At 41.9% G+C, this 24137-nt stretch overlaps 1 protein-coding gene across 3 annotated transcripts in view; it reads right to left on the bottom strand.

Moving 5' to 3' along the window:
- The window catches only part of LOC110524330 (guanine nucleotide-binding protein subunit alpha-11), a 108798-nt gene that overhangs the window by 23761 nt on the left and 60900 nt on the right, over nucleotides 1-24137 (bottom strand). Inside the window, exons 2-5 of one of the 3 annotated variants that reach the window (XM_021603870.2) lie at nucleotides 17793-17977; nucleotides 6457-6611; nucleotides 2230-2358; nucleotides 1645-1773 (exon numbers count right to left, since the gene is read on the bottom strand). In XM_021603870.2, coding sequence (XP_021459545.2) covers nucleotides 1645-1773; nucleotides 2230-2358; nucleotides 6457-6611; nucleotides 17793-17977 — 598 coding nt within the window. The remainder of the gene's footprint in view (nucleotides 1-1644; nucleotides 1774-2229; nucleotides 2359-6456; nucleotides 6612-17792; nucleotides 17978-24137) is intronic. The other 2 variants (XM_021603873.2, XM_021603871.2) reach the window with 2 other exon arrangements.

A 24137-nucleotide genomic window follows, 5' to 3' on the forward strand; every position in this document is an offset into this window, starting at 1 on the left:
GGCGAGGAGAGGGGATAAGAGGGGAGATGGAGAGGATACAGATGTGGAAGGAAAGAATATAGAGAGACAGAAAAAGTGGAAAAGCAGAGGGCACCTCGATGATGGCTGCCATGATCCCTCGTCACAGATCAAGCAGGAGTACAGAGTGAAGGCAAGGATTTGGGAATTCCGCTAGTTGTTTTCCAAACATTATTTTCATGGATGTGATTGAATTTTGCATCCATAAATAATCTGACCCATCAATTCAGAAATCCTCCTGTTTTCCAGCAAATTATTTTGTTGATGGGAGAGATATATTAGCCTATATCCATGTTATTAGAGGAGGATCAGGGCTTTGTTTCTTTCCTAGCGAGCAGCAGCTACCTCCGTCTGTCCCTGGCTGGCGCTGCTGCAAAGTGAGAAGAGGGGCGTTGATAAATGGGGGCCTCTAGGAGCGCCTGTCTAAAATTAAGCTCCTTCACGTCAGCTGACCTCCTTTCCTGTAGCAGGGATGAGTGACCTACTTAGCAGGATAAGCTCTCCTATGAAGGATGAGCCCAGAGAAATAATGACATTCTCAAACCACTTCAAAAGGCAATTAAGAGAGGGAAGGGCTGCAGCCAAACGCAAAAGACATGCATGTTTGTCCTCATGAACGCCTGCCTTGTGCAGTTGCTGCAAGTAGTGTGTGACACACCCTCGCAAGGCGTTGGGGTAGAGAGGGGCTCCTTACATCACAAGTCTCTACCGATCTGACTAGCTAAATATTCTCAATGACATTTAATTGCGGATTCTCTGGGTTCTCTCTCCAATCCTGAATATCTCTGTAATATTTTATTATATATGCTGCATGTCCTTAAATACTGCTGTAGTGATTCCCAGCCTATTCATCCATCCAGTAGCAGCAGTAGGATGGATAGTTGGAGAGATCATCTTGAGTCCAACCTCATTCTGAGCCTGGGAGATATTTCTAGCGCTGCCGCGCGTAGGAGGGGCTGACATGCTTGCTTCCTATTGATTTGCACACTTTTGTAAATCGCTCCCGTTCACCGGATCCATCTCTCAATCTCCTCAACGTCATCCTCTTTGAGGAAGAGGGAGCCAATCTACACCATGGTGCCCAGTGATCAGTCTCTTCCCCTGGCCACATCCAGGAGGACTCCCAACTCCCCTCTGCTTTGCTGTCCTAGCCCAGAATGGCTGGTTGTCATACTGATAGCAGATTAGTGGAGTAAACGGTTTCTCAACATCCCTGTTATGACTAATGCTTCAGACTAGCTGACATTTAGCTCATCATTCTACTTCATCCAGTATTGTACCATTCAAAGCAAGGGGCTGAGGTGTCATTCATTGTACATCTTGAGGATCACATAGCAACAGTTGAGAAGACTTGATGGGCCCGAGACTATGATGGGAGGGTAAAAACTGGAGATCAAAGCAACATTGAGGAATGAAATGAAGCAGCAGGTGATATTGGTTTATGTTGATCTTGTGAGGGAGAGGATGATCTCCAGTCATACAATCAATAGCACAGAGTGGTCAATGTTCTCAGACTTGATCACACAACGCAGTCAACATGAATATTGAAACAATTGGTTATTTCATAGGGAAAACAAAACACTTAGGTAGGTAGGGGAGTTAGTAAAAGTGTGAATGTCTTTCTACCTGAAAATGATGCTTTGCAAGTCGAAAGGGTATTCAATGATCCCTGTGGTGGGGATGCGAACCCTAAGCACATCTTGTTGGGTTGGTAGATAGTTTGGTTCGGCAATACGATCCAGATCGCTTAGATAGCTAGAGACGGGGAGAAAGAGAAAGGCAGGATCGACAAAAAAGAGAGGGAGTGAAGCATGACGGGAGAACCCATTCCTGAGAGCCCTGGGGGTTGACACTTCACCTGCCACCTCTAGCACCCACCATCTCTCAGAATGTTAGTACAGTCCCTGATGGCATCGCTCAGAGATTATACCATAACTTTTCCCTTTGCACCTTAATTCTATTGGGTTCAAATTGAGGCAGTCCGGAAGTCCAATAAGACCTGGACTAAAGACCATCCCATCTTTCTCAATTTTTGGTTGTAGTTAGTAGTTGTGTGATTTGTCCTCTGTTCTCAGACAGCCTCAGAGCTGCTGATCGTGAGTTAGGAGTCTCAGAGTGTGCTACCAGGACCCAGGGCTGTGCGGCCAGCAGCAGTGGCAGGCGGTGGAGACAGTACAGTGGCGGGGTAGAGGCAGCACTTCACACCAGTACCTGAAGATTACATTCTCCAGGTCAAAAGGGTACTCAATGATGCCAGTAGTGGGCACTCGAACCCGCAGCACATCCTGCTGAGTGGGAACGTAACCCGTGGTCACTATTCGCTCTAAATCTGTAAGGTAACTGTGGAATGAAGGGGGACACATCACACGTGTGTGCCTGATGCTGCACAAATCACCTGCAAACATGCATACAGAAACAAACAGGCATACACACCATCTCTTTCTCATGCACACAGAACTACACACAGCAAATTTGGACTTTTTCCACATTTTGTTACATTACAGCCTTATTCTAAAATTAATGAAATAACTAATTTTCCTCAATATACACACAATTCCCCATAATGAAAAAGCAAAAAAAGGTTTAGAAATTTTGGCAAATGTATTAAAAATAAAAAACAGAAATAGCTTCACATAAGTATTCAGACCCTTTGCTATGAGACTCGAAACTGAGATCATGTGCATCCTGTTTCCAGTGATCATTCTTGAGATGTTTCTACAACTTGGAGTCCACCTGAGGTAAATTCAATTGATTGGACATGATTTGGAAAGGCAGGCACACACACACACACACACACACACACACCTTTATAAAAGGTCCCAAAAGGTCCCACAGTTGACAGTGCATGTCAGAGCAAAAACTAAGCCATAAGGTCGAAGGAATTGTCCATAGAGCTCTGAGACAGGATTGTGTCGAGGAACAGGTCTGGGGAAGGGTACCAAAAATGTCTGCAGCATTAAAGGTCCACAAGAACAGTGGCCTCCATCATTCTGAATTGGAAGTAGTTAGGAACCACCAAGACTCTTCCTAGAGCTGGCCGCCCGGCCAAACTGAGCAATCGGGGGAGAAGGGCTTTGGTCATGGAAGTGACCAATAACCCGATGGTCACTCTGACAGAGCTCCAGAGTTCCTCTGTGGAGATGGAAGCGCCTTCCAGAAGGACAACCATCTCTGCAGCACTCTACTAAATCAGGCCTTTATGGTAGAGTGGCCAGAGGGAAGGGACTCCTCAGTAAAAGGCACGACAGCCCACTTGGAGTTTGCAAAAAGGCTCCTAAAGGCTCTCAGACCATGAGAAAACAAAATTCTCTGGTCTGATGAAACCAAGATTGAACCCTAAGCGCCACGTCTGGAGGAAACCTGTCACCATCCCTACGGTGTAGCATGGTGATGGCAGCATCATGTTGTGGGGATGTTTTTCAGCAGCAGGGACTGGGAGAGACTTGTCTGGATTGAGGGAAAGTAGAGAGATCCTTGATGAAAACTTACTCCAGAGCACTCAGGACCTCAGACTAGGGAGAAGGTTAATCTTCCAACAAGTCAACGACCCTAAGCACACAGCCAAGACAACACAGGAGTGGCTTGGGGACAAGTCTCTCAATGTCCTTGAGTTGCCCAGCCAGAGCCCTGACTTGAACCTGATCTAACATCTCTGGAGAGACCTGAAAAGAGATGTGCAGTAACACTCCCCATTAAATCTGACAGAGTTTGAGAGAATCTGCAGAGAAGAATGGGAGTAACTCCCCAAATACAGATGTGCAAAGCTTGTAGCATCATACCCAAGAAGACTCCAGGCTGTAATCGCTGCCCAAGGTGCTTCAATAAAGTACTGAGTAAAGGTTCTGAATACTTATGTAAATGTAATATTTCATTTTTTTAAATTTCATGTATACTTGCAAAAACCCGTCTTTGCATTATCATTATGGGGGCATTGTGTATAGATTGAAGAGGAAATCATTTTTTAAATCCATTTTAGATTTAAGGCTGTATTGTAACAAAATGCAGAAAAAGTCAAGGGGTCTGAATACTTTCCGTATGCACTGTACATATACATTTCTAAACAAACCGTGTTAGTAGCTATAATAACTCACACAAGCCTAGGTGCCAGACCGTTTTTCCATTAAACAAGGCTACATGGCTGCCTTGCCATATCATTAAGCTGGCTAGAGCAGAGACAGACTGGCACTCAGGTTCATAGTTCACAATGTGATGAAGCTGAATAAGACCTGATTACACTATCAAGTATCCTGGCAGGTAATGTACTCCTCCATGAACTAACAATAGGCAGTTTTGGTTTGTAACAATTATCACTAACCGTAGTTTGGGGAGAAAATGTTAAACGGAGGATGACTAGTAGTTAGAAACAAGACAGTTAAATCACACGTCTTTAGGGTCAAGTAACATAACATCCTAAAATGGTACTTGTAAAAAACATTTGGGTTCATTTTTACAGTCCTGACTCCTGATAACATTTTCAGAGTCATACAAATATAGAGTAGTCTGATCACTACATTGACTGAGTCATTTTACTTACTTTGCCTTTTAGGGCTGAATAAATCCTGACCTACATCTACATAACGAACATGGCATTCGGGCCTCCATAGGTTAGTTCAAATAGAACTAAGGTGGAGCAGGATGAGAAATGTTGCCGTCTGTTCTCTCTTTCCATCTCATTGTTTTTCTTTCTCCCTCTTTCTTTTGGTCTCCCACACTTTCAATTTCGCTAACCACTACAGTGGTTTGCGGAAGTATTCACCCCCCTTGGCATTTTTCCTATTTTGTTGCCTTACAACCTGAAATTAAAATGTATTTTTGGGGGGTTTGTATCATTTGATTTACACAACATGCTACCACTTTGAAGTTGCAAAATATTTTTTTTGAGAAATAAGCAAGAAATTAGACAAAAACACAGAAAACCTGAGCGTGCGTAACTATTCACCCCCTAAAGTCAATACATTGTAGAGCCACCTTGTGCAGCAACTACAGCTGCAAGTCTCTTGGGGTATGTCTCTATAAGCTTGGCACATCTAGCCACTGGGATTTTTGCTCAGTCTTCAAGGCAAAACTACTCCAGTTCCTTCAAGTTGGATGGGTTCCGCTGGTGTACAGTAATCTTTAAATCATACCACAGATTCTCAATTGGATTGAAGTCTGAGCTTTAACTAGGTATTTCCAAGAGATTTAAATGATTCTCCTTAAAATCACCAAAGTGTTGCTTTAGCAGTATGCTTAGGATCATTGTCTTGCTGGAAGGCAAACCTCCGTTCCAGTTTCAAATCTCTGGAAGACAAACAGGTTTCCCTCAAGAATTTCCATGTATTTAGCGCCATCCATCATTCCTTCAATTCTGACCAGTTTTCCAGTCCCTGCCGATGAAAAACATACCCACAGCAAGCTGGTGCCACCACCATGCTTCACTGTGAGGATAGGGTCTCGGGGTGATGAGGTTTTGGGTTTTCCTTGATGGGCAAAAAGCTACATTTTTGTTTCATCTGACCAGAGTACCTTCTTCCATATGTTGTTTGGGGAGTCTCCCACATACCTGTTGGCGAACACCAAACGTGTTTGCTTATTTTTTTTCTTTAAGAAATTGCTTTTTTTCTGGCCACTCTTCCGTGAAGCCCAGCTCTGTGGACTGTACAGCTTAAAGTGGTCCTATGGACAGATAAACCAATCTCCACTGTGGAGCTTTGCAGCTCCTTCAGGGTTATCTTTGTTGCCTCTGATCAATGCCCTCCTTGCCTGGTCCGCGAGTTTTGGTGGGCAGCCCTCACTTGGCAGGTTTGTTGTGTTGCCATATTCTTTCCATTTTTTTATATTGTGGGATGTTCAAAGTTTGTTATTTATTTATAGCCCAACCCCGATCTGTACTTCTCCACAACTTTGTCCCTTACCTGTTTTGTAGAGCTCCTTGGTCTTCATAGGTGCCGCTTGCTTGGTGGTGCCCCTTGCTTAGTGGTGTTGCAAACTATGGGGCCTTTCGGAACTGGTGTATATATACTGAGATCATGTGACACTTAAATAAAGTCCACCTGTGTACAATTAACTAATTATGTGACTTCTGAAGGTAATTGGTTGCATCAGATCTTATTTAGGGGCTTCATAGCAAAGCGTGTGAATAAATATGCACGCACATCTTTCAGTTTTTTATTTTATTGTCGTCATTTCACTTCACCAATTTGGACTATTTTGTGTATGTCCATTACATAAAATCCAAATAAAAATCCATTCAAATTAAAGTTTGTAATACAACAAGAGGAAAAACGCCAATGGGGGTGAATACTTTTGCAAAGCACTGTATTTATCAAACAGAGATGATATCCACTACTGTGATAACTCATCAACTTAAAAATACATTTAAAAAAATTAAATCTCTCTCGTTCTAACTCTTCTCAAACCACTGTAGCAGCTGTGTGTGTATGCCAGGAGTAGACTTACTATTTGGTGGAGTCCGAGAGCTGATATTCACGTCTACGGTCATAGGCCTCCTGGATACCAGGGTCTGTCCACAGCATCTTTATTGCACTGATGTAGGGCTGTTCAAAAGAACACACCTTCTCCACGTCCACCTCGCGCACCAGCAGCGCGTTGGACTGAGGGAGGAACAGGGGAAAGATGACAACAAGTCAGAAACACGGAAGGAATGGTGGATGGCGGAAAGAGTCACCCACATTTACTGTAACAGTATTCCACAATAATTTAGTAATCTCTTTATTCAGGTCGAAAGTATACCGTACAAGTTGGGACACATAATTTCCTATTATTTGCTTCAACAGTGATGTTAAGGGAAGATAACCTTATGTTATACAGACAGAATGTTCTCGATATGATTTAGGGCTAAAGACAGACTAGTCTTTCACTCGAAACATCCAGGCTTTTCCTAAGCAGTGACTTAGCATCCTTACCAGGACAGAACATTTTGGAGTACAAGTCCATTATGTTTTATGGCATGGTTTACAGCACTTATATGGTCTATTTGAATTTGGTTTGCATTTGATAATGCAGACATATAAGATGTGGCTGGACAATTCAATGCTGAGATTGCCAGCCAATAACATTTGCCAGTTAGCTGTCCTATGAGTGGATGGGAATTCAGACAATGCCAGAAGTTAGTAGTCTGTAGCTAACTTTGGTGGAGTATTCATGGCCTACGCCACTTACCTGAATTTGCGAGGCATGCAAGACAAATACATTGCAAGTTACAGATTACCAAGACATGGGTCTTTCTGCATGCCCCCTTTTTCTCAGTCACACTGACTCACATGCTTTTTCGCTTTGCTAATGATGCGAAAGACTGTGTGTTCAGTCTTTCGGGTGTTGCGTGTAGAATATCCTAGCCCCTGTTTCACGGAAGTTGCGAGACATTGCAAGCCAAGAAATTGTGCGATACAGCTTTTGATTGTCAACTGATAGGCCAAGTGCACGGTTCTGCATGCTGGCCGACCTGCCTATACAGTGCCCATCCCCTCCGTCCCTTGCTAGCTCGCTATGATTGTGTTCTCGAAAGTACGGCAACTTATCCCTGGTGTCGTCTTTGGCATCATTAAAAGACAGTTATTTTATCAAATCAATTCTCTGTAATTATTATTACATGATTAAACTAATCATGTAAATGTAATTAACTAGAAAGTCGGGGCACCAAGGAAAATCTTCAGATTACAAAGTTATAATTTTCCTAATATAACTTCCGATATTTTAATATCTGATCAATTAGTCTTCTTATTAATGAATTATTCTTTACCTCACATTAGTCTCATTCCAAACGTCGTAAATTGTTGGTTATCTGCACGAACCCAGCCTTAACTATAAATCATCCATACACCAAATTGGTTTAATTTATTATTTACTAACTAACCAATCACAGAAATGCATAAACAAACAAACGTTAGGGTTACAAGGAAATGATAGGGGAGGTTCCCTAGTGGGCTAAGCCAATATGACGGCTTGGTGGATAAAGGGAAGTGGGTGTGGACTGAAAAAGGTGGGAAAGACAAAAGGAGTCACTACACAGTTGATAATTATATTAATTAAAATGCTAATCCTTTGCACATGAACGCTCACTCATTCGGGAATAATTGCAATCAATATATTTTTACGCCGACTGTCGTCATGATCTCTGTTAGAATCATCAATCCTTCTGTTGGAGAGTTCATCCGAGTCTCTCTCTCTGCTTCGCTGAAGATCAAAGTATTTTGTGGTTAGAATAGATACTTCAGAGTACCATTCTGAAATGTTCTCATAAAATAGCTGTTTCGGCTGTTGTCGGTCTTCGCATCCCAGGTTGACAAAAATGTCTAGCGGCAGACTAGTAATTATTATCTAAGACTTGTTCTTATTCTGTAGGGATCGATAGTCTCAGAGTTCAACCATTTCCAGCCATGTAGCCAATGATCCACGTGGTATGGTTAGGAATTCAACAACCATTTCAACCTTAGCTTATACTGAGGTTGTGGTCTAAACTCAACCTTAGCCCTCCTCAGTGTCCATCGAGGTACGCATGGTCTGAAGAGGATTTCCTCAGGAAGGGGTATTATATGTAACGATAGTAAATGACGCCAGATCATGTCTGTGCTCACGAGGGAGGGCCAATGACTTAGTTAAACTTCAAAGGGAATACAATTCTCTTTCATTAAAGGTTTAACATCACCTTACATCATTTCACAAATAGTTTCATCTTTACTCATTCATTTTATACAAGAATTAGATGCAAACCCCATAATTGAGAAATGTACATATTCAGAGATATAGTTATGCCTGTTTCCTGTCCTCTGAGGTCACCAAATGAAACACACTCGTCATACCCGTCCCTTAAGTGTCTACTGACCATTCCCACATGTGGACATATTGATTCAAATCCGCATTTTGGAGATTTAGGAGTTCGCCATGTGAAATCCTTTGTTCTCTGTGTGTCTCTTTCTGCATGGCCAGGGGGAGAGTCTCCTCCAGGGATTTATGACCTGTGATAATATAACCTGTGAGTGAGTGAGTGCCATGATCTATATCCAGAAAGGCCCATGTCATGACACTGGAAAATTTGCTGGTTCGTATACCATAGTCGGCAAGGTGTGAAAATTTGTCAATGTGCCTTTGAGCAACGCACTTAACCCTGATTGGCATCACCAGCGGCCTGCATGTGTTTTGCTTGCTCAGTGTGTGTTTCTTTCTCTGAGTTCCAGAAAGAGAAGTTAACTGGTCGGAGCACAATTAGATTAGGGATTGTAAAACCCCACTAGTCTTTTACCCAGTGGGAAATACGGCTATTCCCATGCTGCTAGTTCTGATTAGATATGAACAAAAATAGACAAATGATTATATGTACATTTACAGTGCCTTCAGAAAGTATTCATACCCCTTGACTTAAACCATATTGTGTTACAGCCTGAATTCAAAATGGATTAACTTAATTTCTTACCCTTCTAAAACACAATTCCCCATAACGACAAAGCGGAGAAAAACATTTTAGACAAAAGTATTCACATCCCTGAGTAAACACTTTGGCAGCGATTACAGCCTTGCGTCTTTCTGGGTAAGTAAAAGTCTTCCACACCTGGATTGTGCAATACTCGCCCACTATTATTTTCAAAATTCTTCGAGCTTTGTCCAATTAGTTGTTGATCACTGCTAGACCATTTTCAGGTCTTTCCATAGATTTAAGTTAACACTTTAACAAGGCCAATCTGGACCATTCACTGTCTTGGTAAGTAACTCCAGTGTAGATTTGGCCTTGTGTTTTAGGTTATTGTCCTGTTGAAAGGTGAATTCATCTCACAGTGTCTGGTGGAAAGCAGACGGAACCAGGTTTTCATCTAGAATTTTGCCTGTGCTTAGCTCCATCCCGTTTTATTTATAATCCTGAAAAACTCCCCAGTCCTTAACGATTACAAGCATACCCATTAAATGATGCAGTCACCACTATGCTTGAAAATATGGAGTGGTACTCAGTAATGTATTGGATTTGCCCCAAACATAACACTTGGTATTCAGGAACAAAAAGTGAATTGATTTGCAATTTTTTTTGCAGTATTACTTTAGTGCCTTGTCGCAAACACAATGCATATTTTGGAATATTTGTATCCTTCTTTTAAAATGTAGTATTGTGGAGTAACTACAATGTTGTTGATCCATCCCCAATTTTCTCCCATCACAGCCATTCAACTCTGTAACTGTTTTAAAGTCACCATTGGCCTCATGGTGAAATCCCTGAGCAGTTCCTTTCTCTCCAGCAACTGAATTAGGGAGGACACATGTATCTTTGCAGTGACTGGGTGTATTGATACATTATCCAAATTGTGATTAATAACTTTGCCATGCTAAAAAGGGATATTCAATGGCTTCTTTGTTTATATCTACCCATCTACCAATAGGTCCCTTCTTTAGGAGGCATTGGAAAACCTCCCTGGTCTTTTGTGGTTGAATCTGTGTTTGAAATTCACTGCTCGACTGAGGGACCTTACAGATAATTGTATGTGTGGGGGTACAGAGATAAAGTATCCATTCAAAATCATGTTAAACACTATTATTGTACAGAGTGAGTCCACGCAACTGATTATGTGACTAGTTAAGCACATTTTTAGGCTTGCCGTAACAAAGGGGTTGAATACTTGACTCTAGAAATATCAGCTTTTCATTTTTATATTAATTTGTAAACATTTCTAAAAACATAACTCCACTTTGACATGATAGGGTGTTGTGTTGGCCAGTGACAAGAAATCTCAATTCAATTATTTTTAAATTCAAGCTGTAACAACAAAATGTGAAAAAAGTCTAGGGGAGTGAAGGCACTGTATATAAAATCAGTCTCCTCAAATTAAAAAAATACTGAATCTTAGGCGTCGATTCCTGAAGCTTAGAAATAGGAGTCAACACTCGCAGTCGATGTGCAAGGAGTTGAGGAATCAATTATTTTGGATTAGACTCTCCACCACTATGTCATCGTCGTTAACAGTTGGAAAATTGGCAGAGGAAAGCAAACGACAACAGCAAAGTCCTGTAAGGAAATACTTGGAGAACCTAAATAAGAAGGAAATGCAAACTTTACAAGCTGGAATGGAGGTACACTAATGGTAGTACAGGTGCAATGCTTAACCATCTGAAAAGTGACGCCCGCGAGACCCAAAACGTTGCTTGCAGCAGCACAGCTACATTGTGAATTCACTTGGTATTTCATGACTTTCAACAGAACAGTTTAAACGTTAAGAAAAATTTACAATTTGTCACATTCTTAGCGCATACAGTGGTTGGTCCTTTAAAAGTTGCAGGGTACTGCGGCGCAGCTTGCATGGTGCCGCAGAATTCTATGGCACGTAATTTAAGTGTGAACCACTGGTACCATTGCTAGTACCAGTGCTAGTGAGTGCTAGTTTGACCACCAGAGGGCATCTTTGAGAAGCATTTGATAGCCTTCAATAGTGGCTGTACTAGAGAATGTAAAACATTTTTTGTAAGAACATAGTATACGGGACTGACTAATACATTTTGCTTAATTAATTTGCTTAATATTATGGCGTTTCTATTCCAAGAAAAACAAAAAACCCACTGGGTTTCCGTTAGGATGGAACGGAAATTATGGCACTGTACATCGTGACAGTCGGTGGTAGGCTACAGTACTTGGCTATTTAGCTAAAGAATCCCCCGTGTCGTGCGGGCACGAGGGAGACCGGGGTTCAATTCCACAACGGGGAGGAATAGGCTGTCCTTGTAAATAAGAATTTGTTCTTAACTTTAAGGCTAGGGGCAGTATTCGGAAGTTTGGCTGACCGAGGAGCCCAGAAGGCCCAGAAAATAGGATATGCATATGCATGGTATTGGATAGAAAACACTAAAGTTTCTAAAACTGTTAAAATAATGTCTGAGAGTATAACAGAACTGATTTGGCAGGCGAAACCCCGAGGACAATCCTTCCAGGAATTTTTGTTGTTGTTGAGGTCATTGGACTTTCCAATGCTTTTCTAAGGGAAAGCCTCATTAGGACCCAGATTGCAGTTCCTATGGCTTCCACTAGATGTCAGTCTTTAGAAATTGTTCAATGTTTTTTATTTTTTTTGTGTGTCACTCAGAAGGACTCTAGTCTTTTGGTGCGCGTTAATGAGTGTGCGCTCCTCGTTATTTATTTCCGATATTGAATATACTATTTTATGTCTTAAATTTGATCGTTTATTTGAATATTAGGGTACCTGAGGATTGATTAGGAACGTTGTTTGACGTGTTTGGACCAAGTTTATTGGTATAGTTTGGGATTCATTTTCTATGCATTTTGAAGAAGGGGAAACAGGTGGATTATTGAATGAAGCGCTCCAAATAAAACATACTTTTTGGGGATATAAAGGACTTTATCGAACAAAAAGGACCATTTGTTATGTAACTGATCTTCAAAGGTAAAGGATTTATTTTATCGCTATTTCTGACTTTCGTGATGCATCTGCTTGGTTGGAAAATGTTTTTAATGCTTTTGTATGCGGAGCGCTGTCCACAGAAGCATTGTATGCTTTCGCCATAAAGCCTTTTTGAAATCTGACACAGCGGCTGGATTAACAAGATGTTACATAAACTTTTAAATTAAAGACACTTGTATTTTCATGAATGTTTAATATTATGAATTAAGTATTTTTAATTAAGCACTCTGCAATTTCACCGGATGCTGTCGAGGTGGGTCGCTAGCGGTACGTCCAGCCCAAAGAGGTTTTAACTGAATCCGAATAAAAGGCCAAAATAATATTTTTAAAGGCCAAAACATTTTTCTGTTTTTAGAGGGAGAGAAACGCTGGGCCAATTGTGTGACGCCCTATGGGACTCAATCACGGTCGGACGTGATACATAAATACTTTTTGTGGTATTTGTTTTGTCTTTTCTGATGGTTTTAACTGAAATTGCAACTAATCACAGACGGTTGTGATACAGCCAACCTAACTTAGAAATACATTTGACAATAGAATTCTCCCCCTACCCTCCTAGGCAAGTCTTTTGTCCAGCTACCTGCTAATAGCCAAAATGGCGCTGTACAACGTGACCATGTGTTTGAAAGAGTATTTTCCATTAAGCAACAATTTGTTTAACTTCATTAGACAACTTTGTTCCAATATTTCAGTAATATTTATTCCCATAGTAATTCGTTATGGATCCATAACTAAATAAACGTCTGGATTTCGAAAGAGTATTTTTATCATTATTTTTTTAATGAAAGCCATTAATAGTTACATTGTTAAAGTTTGAACGTGTAGACTGGCACTAAGAACAGCGGGAACATTTCCCTAGTCAGCACCATTATTAGTGCAATGCCCCTTAAGTGTTGCTCTGTGCTACCCAGTGTGGCGGGGTGGGGGTCCACCCCCCATGGGCTAGGTCAGTCTTCTGTGTGTACCTCTGCGGCCCATCCCGTGCCCCCTGCCATTGTGCCTTGTACCTCGCTCACTTTCAATGGATACAGCTGCAGAAGGCAAGGCAATCCCATTGTGCGCGACTCGGGAGCCATGACTAATATATATTGTCCTGCTAATAAAAGGGCTAATAATATATCTGAGAATATCCAAGGGGCTTTTATACAATTCTAAATTCATAATAAATCGCTTGTTTAAGTAAATAACTATTTTGGAGAAGATTTAGTTTTCAAATAACGTAAAATGAGTGAGAAAAAGGCCACCCTTAAACATGGGGTGAGACATCGTTACTCATTTGTAAATAAAGCCCGTTTGTTATTTAGAATTATTTTTTTCTGTGTTTAGAGGGAGAGAAACCAAAAACCTATAGTCATCTCATGGGTCTCCCAGTTGAGGGTTTTGCATGGGTATTGAACCAGCATCTGTAGCAACACAGCTTGCACTGCTATGCAGTGTCTTAGACTGTTGCGCCACTCAGGCGCTGTACAACGTGACTAGTCGGGAGTGGGCTACAGTACTACAGTAAAATCAAAATAATCCTAACAAAATAAAAGAATACAAATCTAGGTGTAACAGTTTTACTAAGTAATACTGAAGTCATGCACAATTATCAGTTTTTATTTAAGTCACCCAGTCGTTGTCAGATAGACACAGTAGGACCCAAAAGAATAATCAGTCCTCAAACTCACCCGTGCGCTGGTCTGGAGCAATGAAGTGGTGACGCAGGGTACTGTACTAAACTACAAATCACCTCTAAGTCCCGCAGCATAATCGCAAAACTTTTAGTGCAGAAACCACTGTATATCAGGAGTCAATGACCCATTCAAAAACTACAGTAAGGACCACTAACCATTTGCTGCTCACATACAGTGCATTCAGAAAGTATTCCGAACCCTTCCCCTTTTCCACATTTGTTAGGTTACAGCCTTATTCTAAAATGGATTAAATAAATAAAAAAGTATCAATCTACACACATTACACTATAATGACAAAGCAGAAATAGTTATTTCGAAATTTTTACAAAAAATAAACATAAATACCTTATTTACATAAGTATTCAGACCCTTTGCTATGATACTCGGTTGAGACTGGGTTTACTTATTCAGTGATATACAGTATATGTTGGCAGAAATTAAGTCATATCAACACGTGATGTTTTAGGTCTGCAGGCTGCTAGTTATACACTGCTCAAAAAAATAAAGGGAACACTTAAACAACACAATGTAACTCCAAGTCAATCACACTTCTGTGAAATCAAACTGTCCACTTAGGAAGCAACATTGATTGACAATACATTTCACATGCTGTTGTGCAAATGGAATAAACAGGTGGAAATTATAGGCAATTATCAATACACCCCCAATAAAGGAGTGGTTCTGCAGGTGGAGACCACAGACCACTTCTCAGTTCCTATGCTTCCTGGTTGATGTTTTGGTCACTTTTGAATGCTGGTGGTGCTTTCACTCTAGTGGTAGCATGAGATGGAGTCTACAACCCATACAAGTGGCTCAGGTAGTGCAGCTCATCCAGGATGGCGCATCAATGCGAGCTGTGGCAAGAAGGTTTGTTGTGTCTGTCAGCGTAGTGTCCAGAGCATGGAGGCGCTACCAGGAGACAGGCCAGTACATCAGGAGACGTGGAGGCGGCCTAGGAGGGCAACAACCCAGCAGCAGGACCGCTACCTCCGCCTTTGTGCAAGGAGGAGCACTGGCAGAGCCCTGCAAAATGACCTCCAGCAGGCCATAAATGTACATGTGTCTGCTCAAACGGTCAGAAACAGACTCCCATGAGGGTGGTATGAGGGCCCGACATCCACAGGTGGGGGTTATGCTTACAGGCCAACACCATGCAGGACGTTTTTCATTTGCCAGAGAACACCAAGATTGGCAAATTCGCCACTGGCGCCCTGTGCTCTTCACAGATGAAAGCAGGTTCACACTGAGCACATGTGACAGACGTGACAGAGTCTGGAGACGCCATGGAGAACGTTCTGCTGCCTGCAACATCCTCCAGCATGACCGGTTTGGCGGTGGGTCAGTCATGGTGTGGGGTGGCATTTCTTTGGGGAGCCGCACAGCCCTCCATGTGCTCGCCAGAGGTAGCCTGACTGCCATTAGGTACCGAGATGAGATCCTCAGACCCCTTGTGAGACCATATGCTGGTGCGGTTGGCCCTGGGTTCCTCCTAATGCCAGACAATGCTAGACCTCATGTGGCTGGAGTGTGTCAGCAGTTCCTGCAAGAGGAAGGCATTGGTGCTATGGACTGGCCCACCGTTCCCCAGACCAGAATCCAATTGAGCACATCTGGGACATCATGTCTCGCTCCATCCACCAATGCCACGTTGCACCACAGACTGTCCAGGAGTTGGCGGATGCTTTAGTCCAGGTCTGGGAGGAGATCCCTCAGGAGACCATCCGCCACCTCATCAAGAACATGCTCAGGCGTTGTAGGGAGGTCATACAGGCACGTGGAGGCCACACACTACTGAGCCTCAATTTGACTTGTTTTAAGGACATTACATCAAAGTTGGATCAGCCTGTAGTGCAGTTTTCCATTTTAATTTTGAGTGAGACTCCAAATCCAGACCTCCATGGGTTGATAAATTTGATTTCCATTGGTAATTTTTGTGTGATTTTGTTGTCAGCACATTCAACTATGTAAAGAAAAAAGTATTTAATCAGAATATTTCATTCATTCAGATCTAGGATGTGTTATTTTAGTGTTCCCTTTATTTTTTTGAGCTGCGTATATTCCATGCTATACATTCTCAGAAGTCTCACGGATCTGCGTCCAAACGAAGCCTCAGTACAGGGGTTGAATATGCAGTGAAATACAGCACATTTGGAAAGTATTAAGACCCTTTTCCAAATGTTGTTACGTTACAACCTTTTCCTAAAACAGATTAAATAAATGTTTTTCCTCATCAACATACACAATACCCCATAATGACAAAGCAAACATTTTTGCAAATGTATTAAAAATAAATAACAGAAAAACATTATTTACATAAGTATTCAGACCCTATGCTATGATACTCGAAATTGAGCTCAGGTGGATCCTGTTTCCATTGATCATCCCTGAGATGGTTCTACAACTTGTGTCCTGTGGTAAATTGAATTGATTGGACAGGCACACACCTGTCTATGTAAGGTCCCACAGTTGACAGTGCATGTCAAGGCAAAAACCAAGCCAGGAATTGTCCGTAGAACTCAGAGATAGGATTTTGTTGAGGAACAGATCTGGGGAAAGGTACAAAAATATTTCTGCAGCTTTGAAGGTCCCCAAGAACACAGCAATCGGGGAGAAGGGCCTTGGTCAGGTAGGTGACCAAAAACCCTGTGGTCATTCTTAGAGCTCCAGAGTTCCTGTGTGGAGATGAGAGAACCTTCCAGAAGGACAACCATCTCTGCAGCACTCCACCAATCAGGCCTTTATGGTAGAGTAGCCAGATGGAAGCCACTCCTCAGTAAAAGGCACATGACAGCCTGCTTGGAGTTTGCCAAAAGGCACCAAAAGGACCCTGACCATGATAAACAAGATTCTCTGGTCTGACGAAACCAAGATTGAACTCTGGCCTGAATGCCAAGTGTCATGTCTGAAGGAAACCTGGCACCATCCCTACGGTGAAGCATGGTGGTGGTAGCCTCATGCTGTGGGGGTGTTTTTCAGCGACAGGGATTGGGAGACTTGTCAGGATCGAGGGAAAGATTAACGGAGCAAAGTACAGAATGATCCTTGATGAAGTCCTGAGAGCTCTGTAGCAGGTTCTCAGACTGGGGTGAAGGTTCACCTTCCAACAGGACAACGACCCCAAGCACACAGCCAAGACAATGCAGGAGTGGCTTTGGGACAAGTCTCTGAATGTCCTTGAGTAGTCCAGCCAGAGCCCGGACTTGAACATCTTTGGAGAGACCTGAAAATAGCTGTGCAGCAACACCCCCCATCCAATCTGACAGAGTTTGATAGGATCTGCAGACTGCAAATACAGGTGTGCCATGCTTGTAGCGTCATTCCGAAGATTTTAGGCTGTAATTGTTGCCAAAGTTCCTTCAACAAAGTCCTCAGTAAAGGGTCTGAATACTTATGTATACCTTTTTATTTTCTTTATTTGCAAACATTTCTAAAAACCTGTTTTTACTTTAAATATGGGGAATATGTGTAGATTTATGAGGGGATATTTTTTTTATTTAATCCATTTTAGAATAAGGCTGTAATGTAACAAAACGTGGAAAAACTGACGTGATCTGAATACTTTCCGAATTCACTGGAAGTGATCTCTAACGTGGCGTCTAGATATTTGCCTACATAAGACTATAATAATACAAGACATTTTGACTAACAATGTATTTTTCTAATGAGTGGACCCCAATCCCCATCCCGCTCCCCCAGCCAGACTCACCTTGTTCTGTTCATACTTGTACTGGATCTTGAGGGTCTCAGAGGCCCGGATCATGGACTGCATGGAGGTGAAGATGTTCTGATAGACCAGTTTGGTGAAGCCTCTTTTGTCCTCGTCGGTGTAGCCCGTCCCGTGGATGATGCGCATCTGTTTGATGAAGGTGCTCTTGCCGCTTTCGCCAGTGCCTGTGGAGAGACAGGACAGAACACAGGTTAGACAGATGTTCAAATGTTTTCAGTTTGAGTGTAGTCCACTATCCAAGTTTGACTGGAGCGTGGAGTGAGATTCCCAAAGGCTGGAGGGAAGGCCTTCTCGCCCACTCCAATTCTGCTCCAGTAGCGCTCACAAGCTCACAAGAAACTGATAAAACACACAGGTGCAAAAATCAAGGTGACTTACAAAGATGAGGACCAAGAGAGGGAATGCAGTGATGTAATGTCCACAACTAAAGAATCATTGTAGAAATTGAAAAAAACATCTCGAAAGCATGATGCTGTACTAACTACGTGCACATGCTAAAAGCAAGGAACACGGTGGGTAGCTAATTAAGTGTGCCATTGTAGCACAGTATTTATAAACAAAAAAATCTGATCTCTTTAAGTTTTCATTTTTGTTCCATTCAATAGGCCATAATTGATTTTGGCCAAATAGGCCTTGCATATTCCTATCTTCAAGACCCTTTCCGTTTTGATTTTGGCTATTTTGCACAAAAACCTTTAGGCCTGCCTATTGAAAAGAAGAAAATAAAACTCTGCATCCCTGCCCAGCCTGACAAGATTGGCCAAAAAGGTGTTTAGCAGTGGCTCTGCAAGCATGGAGAGGATATTCTCCACTGCTGGCCTGCTCTCCGGGCACCATCGCATGAGTCTGAAGCCAGACTCAAAGGCACTGTAGAGTGAGCCTAATATGGCATTTTTTGTTTAATTTGTATATCATTCTAAGTAAGTCACAGTCTATGATTAATTTCTAAACTATAATTATTTAATAGAGTTTAATGTTGTTTAAATACTGAGTGCTTAATGTCCCTGACTCACTACCAGCCCAGTGTTGAAATAATTCACAATGTATTTCTTTGTAGGCTATAGCCTTGAAAAAAATTGAAATAGAGCCTAAATAATTCATTTCCGTTCCTTCTAAGGCTCCCTGTCTGGATCCTGACCTATTTAGAGAGTGTTCATATGCTGTTTAATATGACATGTAGCCTATTTAAAATGATAAGCGTTTCTTACGGTCACATTTTCATGTTGATTAAAAACACAATTCAAATCATATGGTTTCATTTCAATACATCAAAACCAAAATGGTAGGTCCAGGAAGACAACAATAGATGAGTGTTGGTTAAATTGTGATTTTAATGAATGGAGCAAATTTAGAGTGGCATTTTTCTCTCTCCTGTGAGTACAGAGAGGTTTCAGTGGAGCGAATGGAAAGGAGATGTAGCACCAGAGCAGTGTTGTCAACACCACTCACATACTCTGTGATACCCTCTCCTCCATGCGACCCGAGGGGCCGCACCATGCGACAAGTGCATGAGACTGATATACCATCCAGAAGGGTACTTTGTGCAGGAAAACAGTACACATGACTTGTGCATTGCCAGGAGCTATACATTCTACCACAACTCTAATGTCTGGCACCATCCAACATCGTATCATGGATGGACGGTCAGACAGAAACAGACAACCCCACATCTCCAACACCACAGCATTTTCTGGGTCCCAGCGGAGGTCCCAAATATTTTGTATCTTTATATGGACATTTCTAACTGCTGTGTCCAACAATGGTATATTTGGGAATGACGAGTCCAAACCAGTGTAGAGAACAGTTAAGTACGGGTAGAGCACTACCCTGCCTCCCTCGAACACACCATCCTCTCCTCTCCCAGTACCCAGGCTGAGTCATCACAGCTTCAGCAGCTCTCCTCTGACGCTCTTCCTGTTCTCCTCCCTTTCCATATTCTACTCTCCAATACCTGTCCTTTCTCCTCTCCCCCTCTCGCCTTCTCAGTGCTGAGTACTACCCACTTCCTCACTACCCGTTTCCTCTATTTGCTCTGCAACCTTTGCACACATGCCAGGCTGGGGAGCAACATGAAATGGCCCATTACATAACGTATTTTCTTTTTCACCCGTAGACCCGGCTGCTGCTGCTCCTTTCAGAGCTCAGAAGTCAAGGCAAGCAGTGGGAGATTTACTATCTAGCACTGTTTTAAATGGTTGGTTTGGATGTGAGTTTTTCAGAAAAGCTAATGAATTGAAAGCGGTTGAAACAAGGCCATTTCATGCACTGAGAAAAAAGGCAAAAAACCACATGTAGCCTAATAAGGGATAGGTCTAGTGTTAGGTAGATGGATTTTGAGGACATAAGTCTTTCTTTTGGACATTGGCCAATTTGACCATTTACCAGCCAGGGTCCCCCCTATATTTAATCTGATGGCAGTTAATAAAGGAATGATCAGTAGATGCATAATGTGTGTGTGCTGTAGCACTGCACTTTTTACTCTCCTCTCTGTGACAAAGCTGCATTGATGAGTGTCTGAGAGCCCTGACCGGTGTTAGTCTTCCTCAGAGGATCTCTGCTCCTCAGTTAACTAGGTCAGGCCAGACAGTTTCCTACAGATGAGCCGACTTCAATGAAAGGTTCACAATTAGCCTCACACACTGATCTCTCACTGACCCCTACTAAATGAAGAGAGGAACCTCAGAAACTCAGTGGAGACGGGGAGGAAATTGAGGGAACATAGTAATATTGTCCTGATGTCATACCAGGTACTGTGTGGAGTCACACATTAGAAGAACTGGACAAGGCATGAGCAATCAACAGAATCAGGCGGAAGGATCGCAGCGGTTGGATTTCCAGGATAAGTGCAGAAGACACACACAGACCTCAGTCAGGAGTGAGGAAATTCTGGGAGGCAGTATACAATCCGGTGTTGTCATCCTTATTGAGTTCAAACACACAGCTATGTTACCAAATATCTAGGAAACCATCTACATTCACCACTAGCACTGTTGCTACACAAGTGTTAAAGTACATTTCTAGTTACCGTGGCAACTACTATATTATTAAATATTTTAGAAAGTTCTACAAGTAACTCAAAATACCCACTGCACTGCCAACTGAAATCATTTAAAAAGGCAACTGTACAATGCACCTGTTTATTCATAAAATATTACAAGCCAACCAAATTGACTAATGATAAAATCTGTTCCATAATTCTTTCTCCATGTTTATTTAGTTGGTATTAGACTTGGTTGCCAGAGCCCGAATGTAAAGAGGCTTACTCGCTATCAATTATTAGTACTTCTGGTAATTAGCCTTCTAGTATAATGCTAACCCAGTATCATGATAGGCCTACTTACGGCTGGGCGGTATACCGTATTTTTATATATATACACTGCTCAAAAAAATTAAGGGAACACTTAAACAACAATGTAACTCCAAGTCAATCACACTTCTGTGAAATCAAACTGTCCACTTGGGAAGCAACACTGATTGACAATAAATTTCACATGCTGTTGTGCAAATGGAATAGACAACTGGTGGAAATGATAGGCAATTCGCAAGACACCCCCAATAAAGGAGTGGTTCTGCAGGTTGTGACCACAGACCACTTCTCAGTTCCTATGCTTCCTGGCTGATGTTTTGGTCCCTTTTGAATTCTGGTGGTGCTTTCACTCTAGTGGTAGCATGAGACAGAGTCTACAACCCACACAAGTGGCTCAGGTAGTGCAGCTCATCCAGGATGGCGCATCAATGCGAGCTGTGGCAAGAAGGTTTGCTGTGTCTGTCAGCGTAGTGTCCAGAGCATGGAGGCGCTACCAGGAGACAGGCCAGTACATCAGGAAACGTGGAGGAGGCCGTAGAAGGGCAACAACCCAGCAGCAGGACCGCTACCTCCGCCGTTGTGCAAGGAGGAGCACTGCCAGAGCCCTGCAAAATGACCTCCAGCAGGCCACAAATGTGCATGTGTCTGCTCAAACGGTCAGAAACAGACTCCATGAGGGTGGTATGAAGGCCCGACGTCCACAGGTGGGGGTTGTGCTTACAGTCCAACACCGTGCAGGACGTTTGGCATTTGCCAGAGAACACCAAGATTGGCAAATTAGCCACTGGCGCCCTGTGCTCTTCACAGATGAAAGCAGGTTCACACTGAGCACGTGACAGACGTGACAGAGTCTGGAGACGCCATGGAGAACGTTCTGCTGCCTGCAACATCCTCCAGCATGACCGGTTTGGCGGTGGGTCAGTCATGGTGTGGGGTGGCATTTCTTTGGGGGGCCGCACAGCCCTCCATGTGCTCGCCAGAGGTAGCCTGACTGCCATTAGGTACCGAGATGAGATCCTCAGACCCCTTGTGAGGCCATATGCTGGTGCGGTTGGCCCTGGGTTCCTCCTAATGCCAGACAATGCAAGACCTCATGTGGCTGGAGTGTGTCAGCAGTTCCTGCAAGAGGAAGGCATTGATGCTATGGACTGGCCCGCTCGTTCCCCAGACCTGAATCCAATTGAGCACATCTGGGACATCATGTCTCGCTCCATCCACCAACGCCACGTTGCACCACAGACTGTCCAGGAGTTGGCGGATGCTTTAGTCCAGGTCTGGGAGGAGATCCCTCAGGAGACCATCCGCCACCTCATCAGGAGCATGCCCAGGCATTGTAGGGTGGTCATACAGGCACGTGAAGGCCACACACACTACTGAGCCTCATTTTGACTTGTTTTAAGGACATTACATCAAAGATGGATCAGCCTGTAGTGTGGTTTTCCACTTTAATTTTGAGTGTGACTCCAAATCCAGACCTCCATGGGTTGATACATTTGATTTCCATTGATAATTTGTGTGATTTTGTTGTCAGCACATTCAACTATGTAAAGAAAAAAGTATTTAATAAGAATATTTCATTCATTCAGATCTAGGATGTGTTATTTTAGTGTTCCCTTTATTTTTTTGAGCAGTATATATACGTATATATACATATACGTATATATACGTATATACACATATACGTATATATACGTATACGTATATATACGTATACGTATATATACGTATACGTATATATACGTATATGTATATATACGTATGTATACATATGTATACATACGTATACTTGGTGTGTGTGTATGTATGTATGTATGTGTGTGTGTGTGTGTGTGTGTATACATGTGTATATATACGTATATGTATATATACGTATATGTATATATACGTATATGTATATATACGTATACGTATGTATACATATGTATATATACGTATATGTATATATACGTATATATACGTATGTATACATACGTATACGTATATATACGTATACGTATATATACATATACGTATATATACATATACGTATATATACATATACGTATATATACATATGTATACATACGTATACGTATATATACATATACGTATATATACACATATACGTATATATACACATATACGTATATATACACATATACGTATATATACACATATACGTATATATACACATATACGTATATATACATACGTATACATACATACGTATACATACATACGTATACACACACACACACACACACACACACACACATACACACACACACACCAAGTATTGATGCACGGACCGGTTTGGGTTTTTAATTTATCTTCTATAACAGTATTTGAATGTTTGGTTTATTAAAATGTGATACACTATGTGTAACGTCCATTTTTAGTTCACTCCGCTACTTGAGTCCATCCCTCTCCACTCCCTCCACACAGACCTAGTCCCACCCAGTCACTCAAGAAGCACATTTGTTGTTGCTTGACCACGAGACACTTTCGTTCAGTCTGCATGGTCCATGCAGCACATGCAACAATGTTGTTTCCAATTTTATACTAATATAAATCCACAAGTGTTCCATAATTACAATATTAGTTTTTGTTTCTTACATCTGCAAACAGCTAGTTTATAGTTTCTTAGCAAGTTAAGCTAAATCGTGTTAACCACTAATGCTAATCGCTAGTTAGCTGGCTAGCTAGTTATTTTATGTTGAATTGAACAGTATAAAATATTCCAAATAGAGACTCATTGAAATAATTTAAAATATGTGTTGCGACCCTAGTGTCATGCACTACTCATAAAGCAAATGTAGAACTTTCATGAATCAAAAACCTAAATTACCATAAAAAATGTGAAAAATACCATAAATATTTTGGCCATATTGCCTAGGCCTACTCAGTGTAGCATGTTTCAATTAAAATCTAATTTGAACTATGTAATTATTACGTAATTACCACATCACCATGCACTTCCTGAGTAAATACCATGTACTAAGTGGACTGTAAAATATTAAATGTCAGCAAAACTTCAA

Source organism: Oncorhynchus mykiss, chromosome 5, assembly GCF_013265735.2.
Source record: "Oncorhynchus mykiss isolate Arlee chromosome 5, USDA_OmykA_1.1, whole genome shotgun sequence".
Taxonomy (NCBI): Eukaryota; Metazoa; Chordata; class Actinopteri; order Salmoniformes; family Salmonidae; genus Oncorhynchus; species Oncorhynchus mykiss.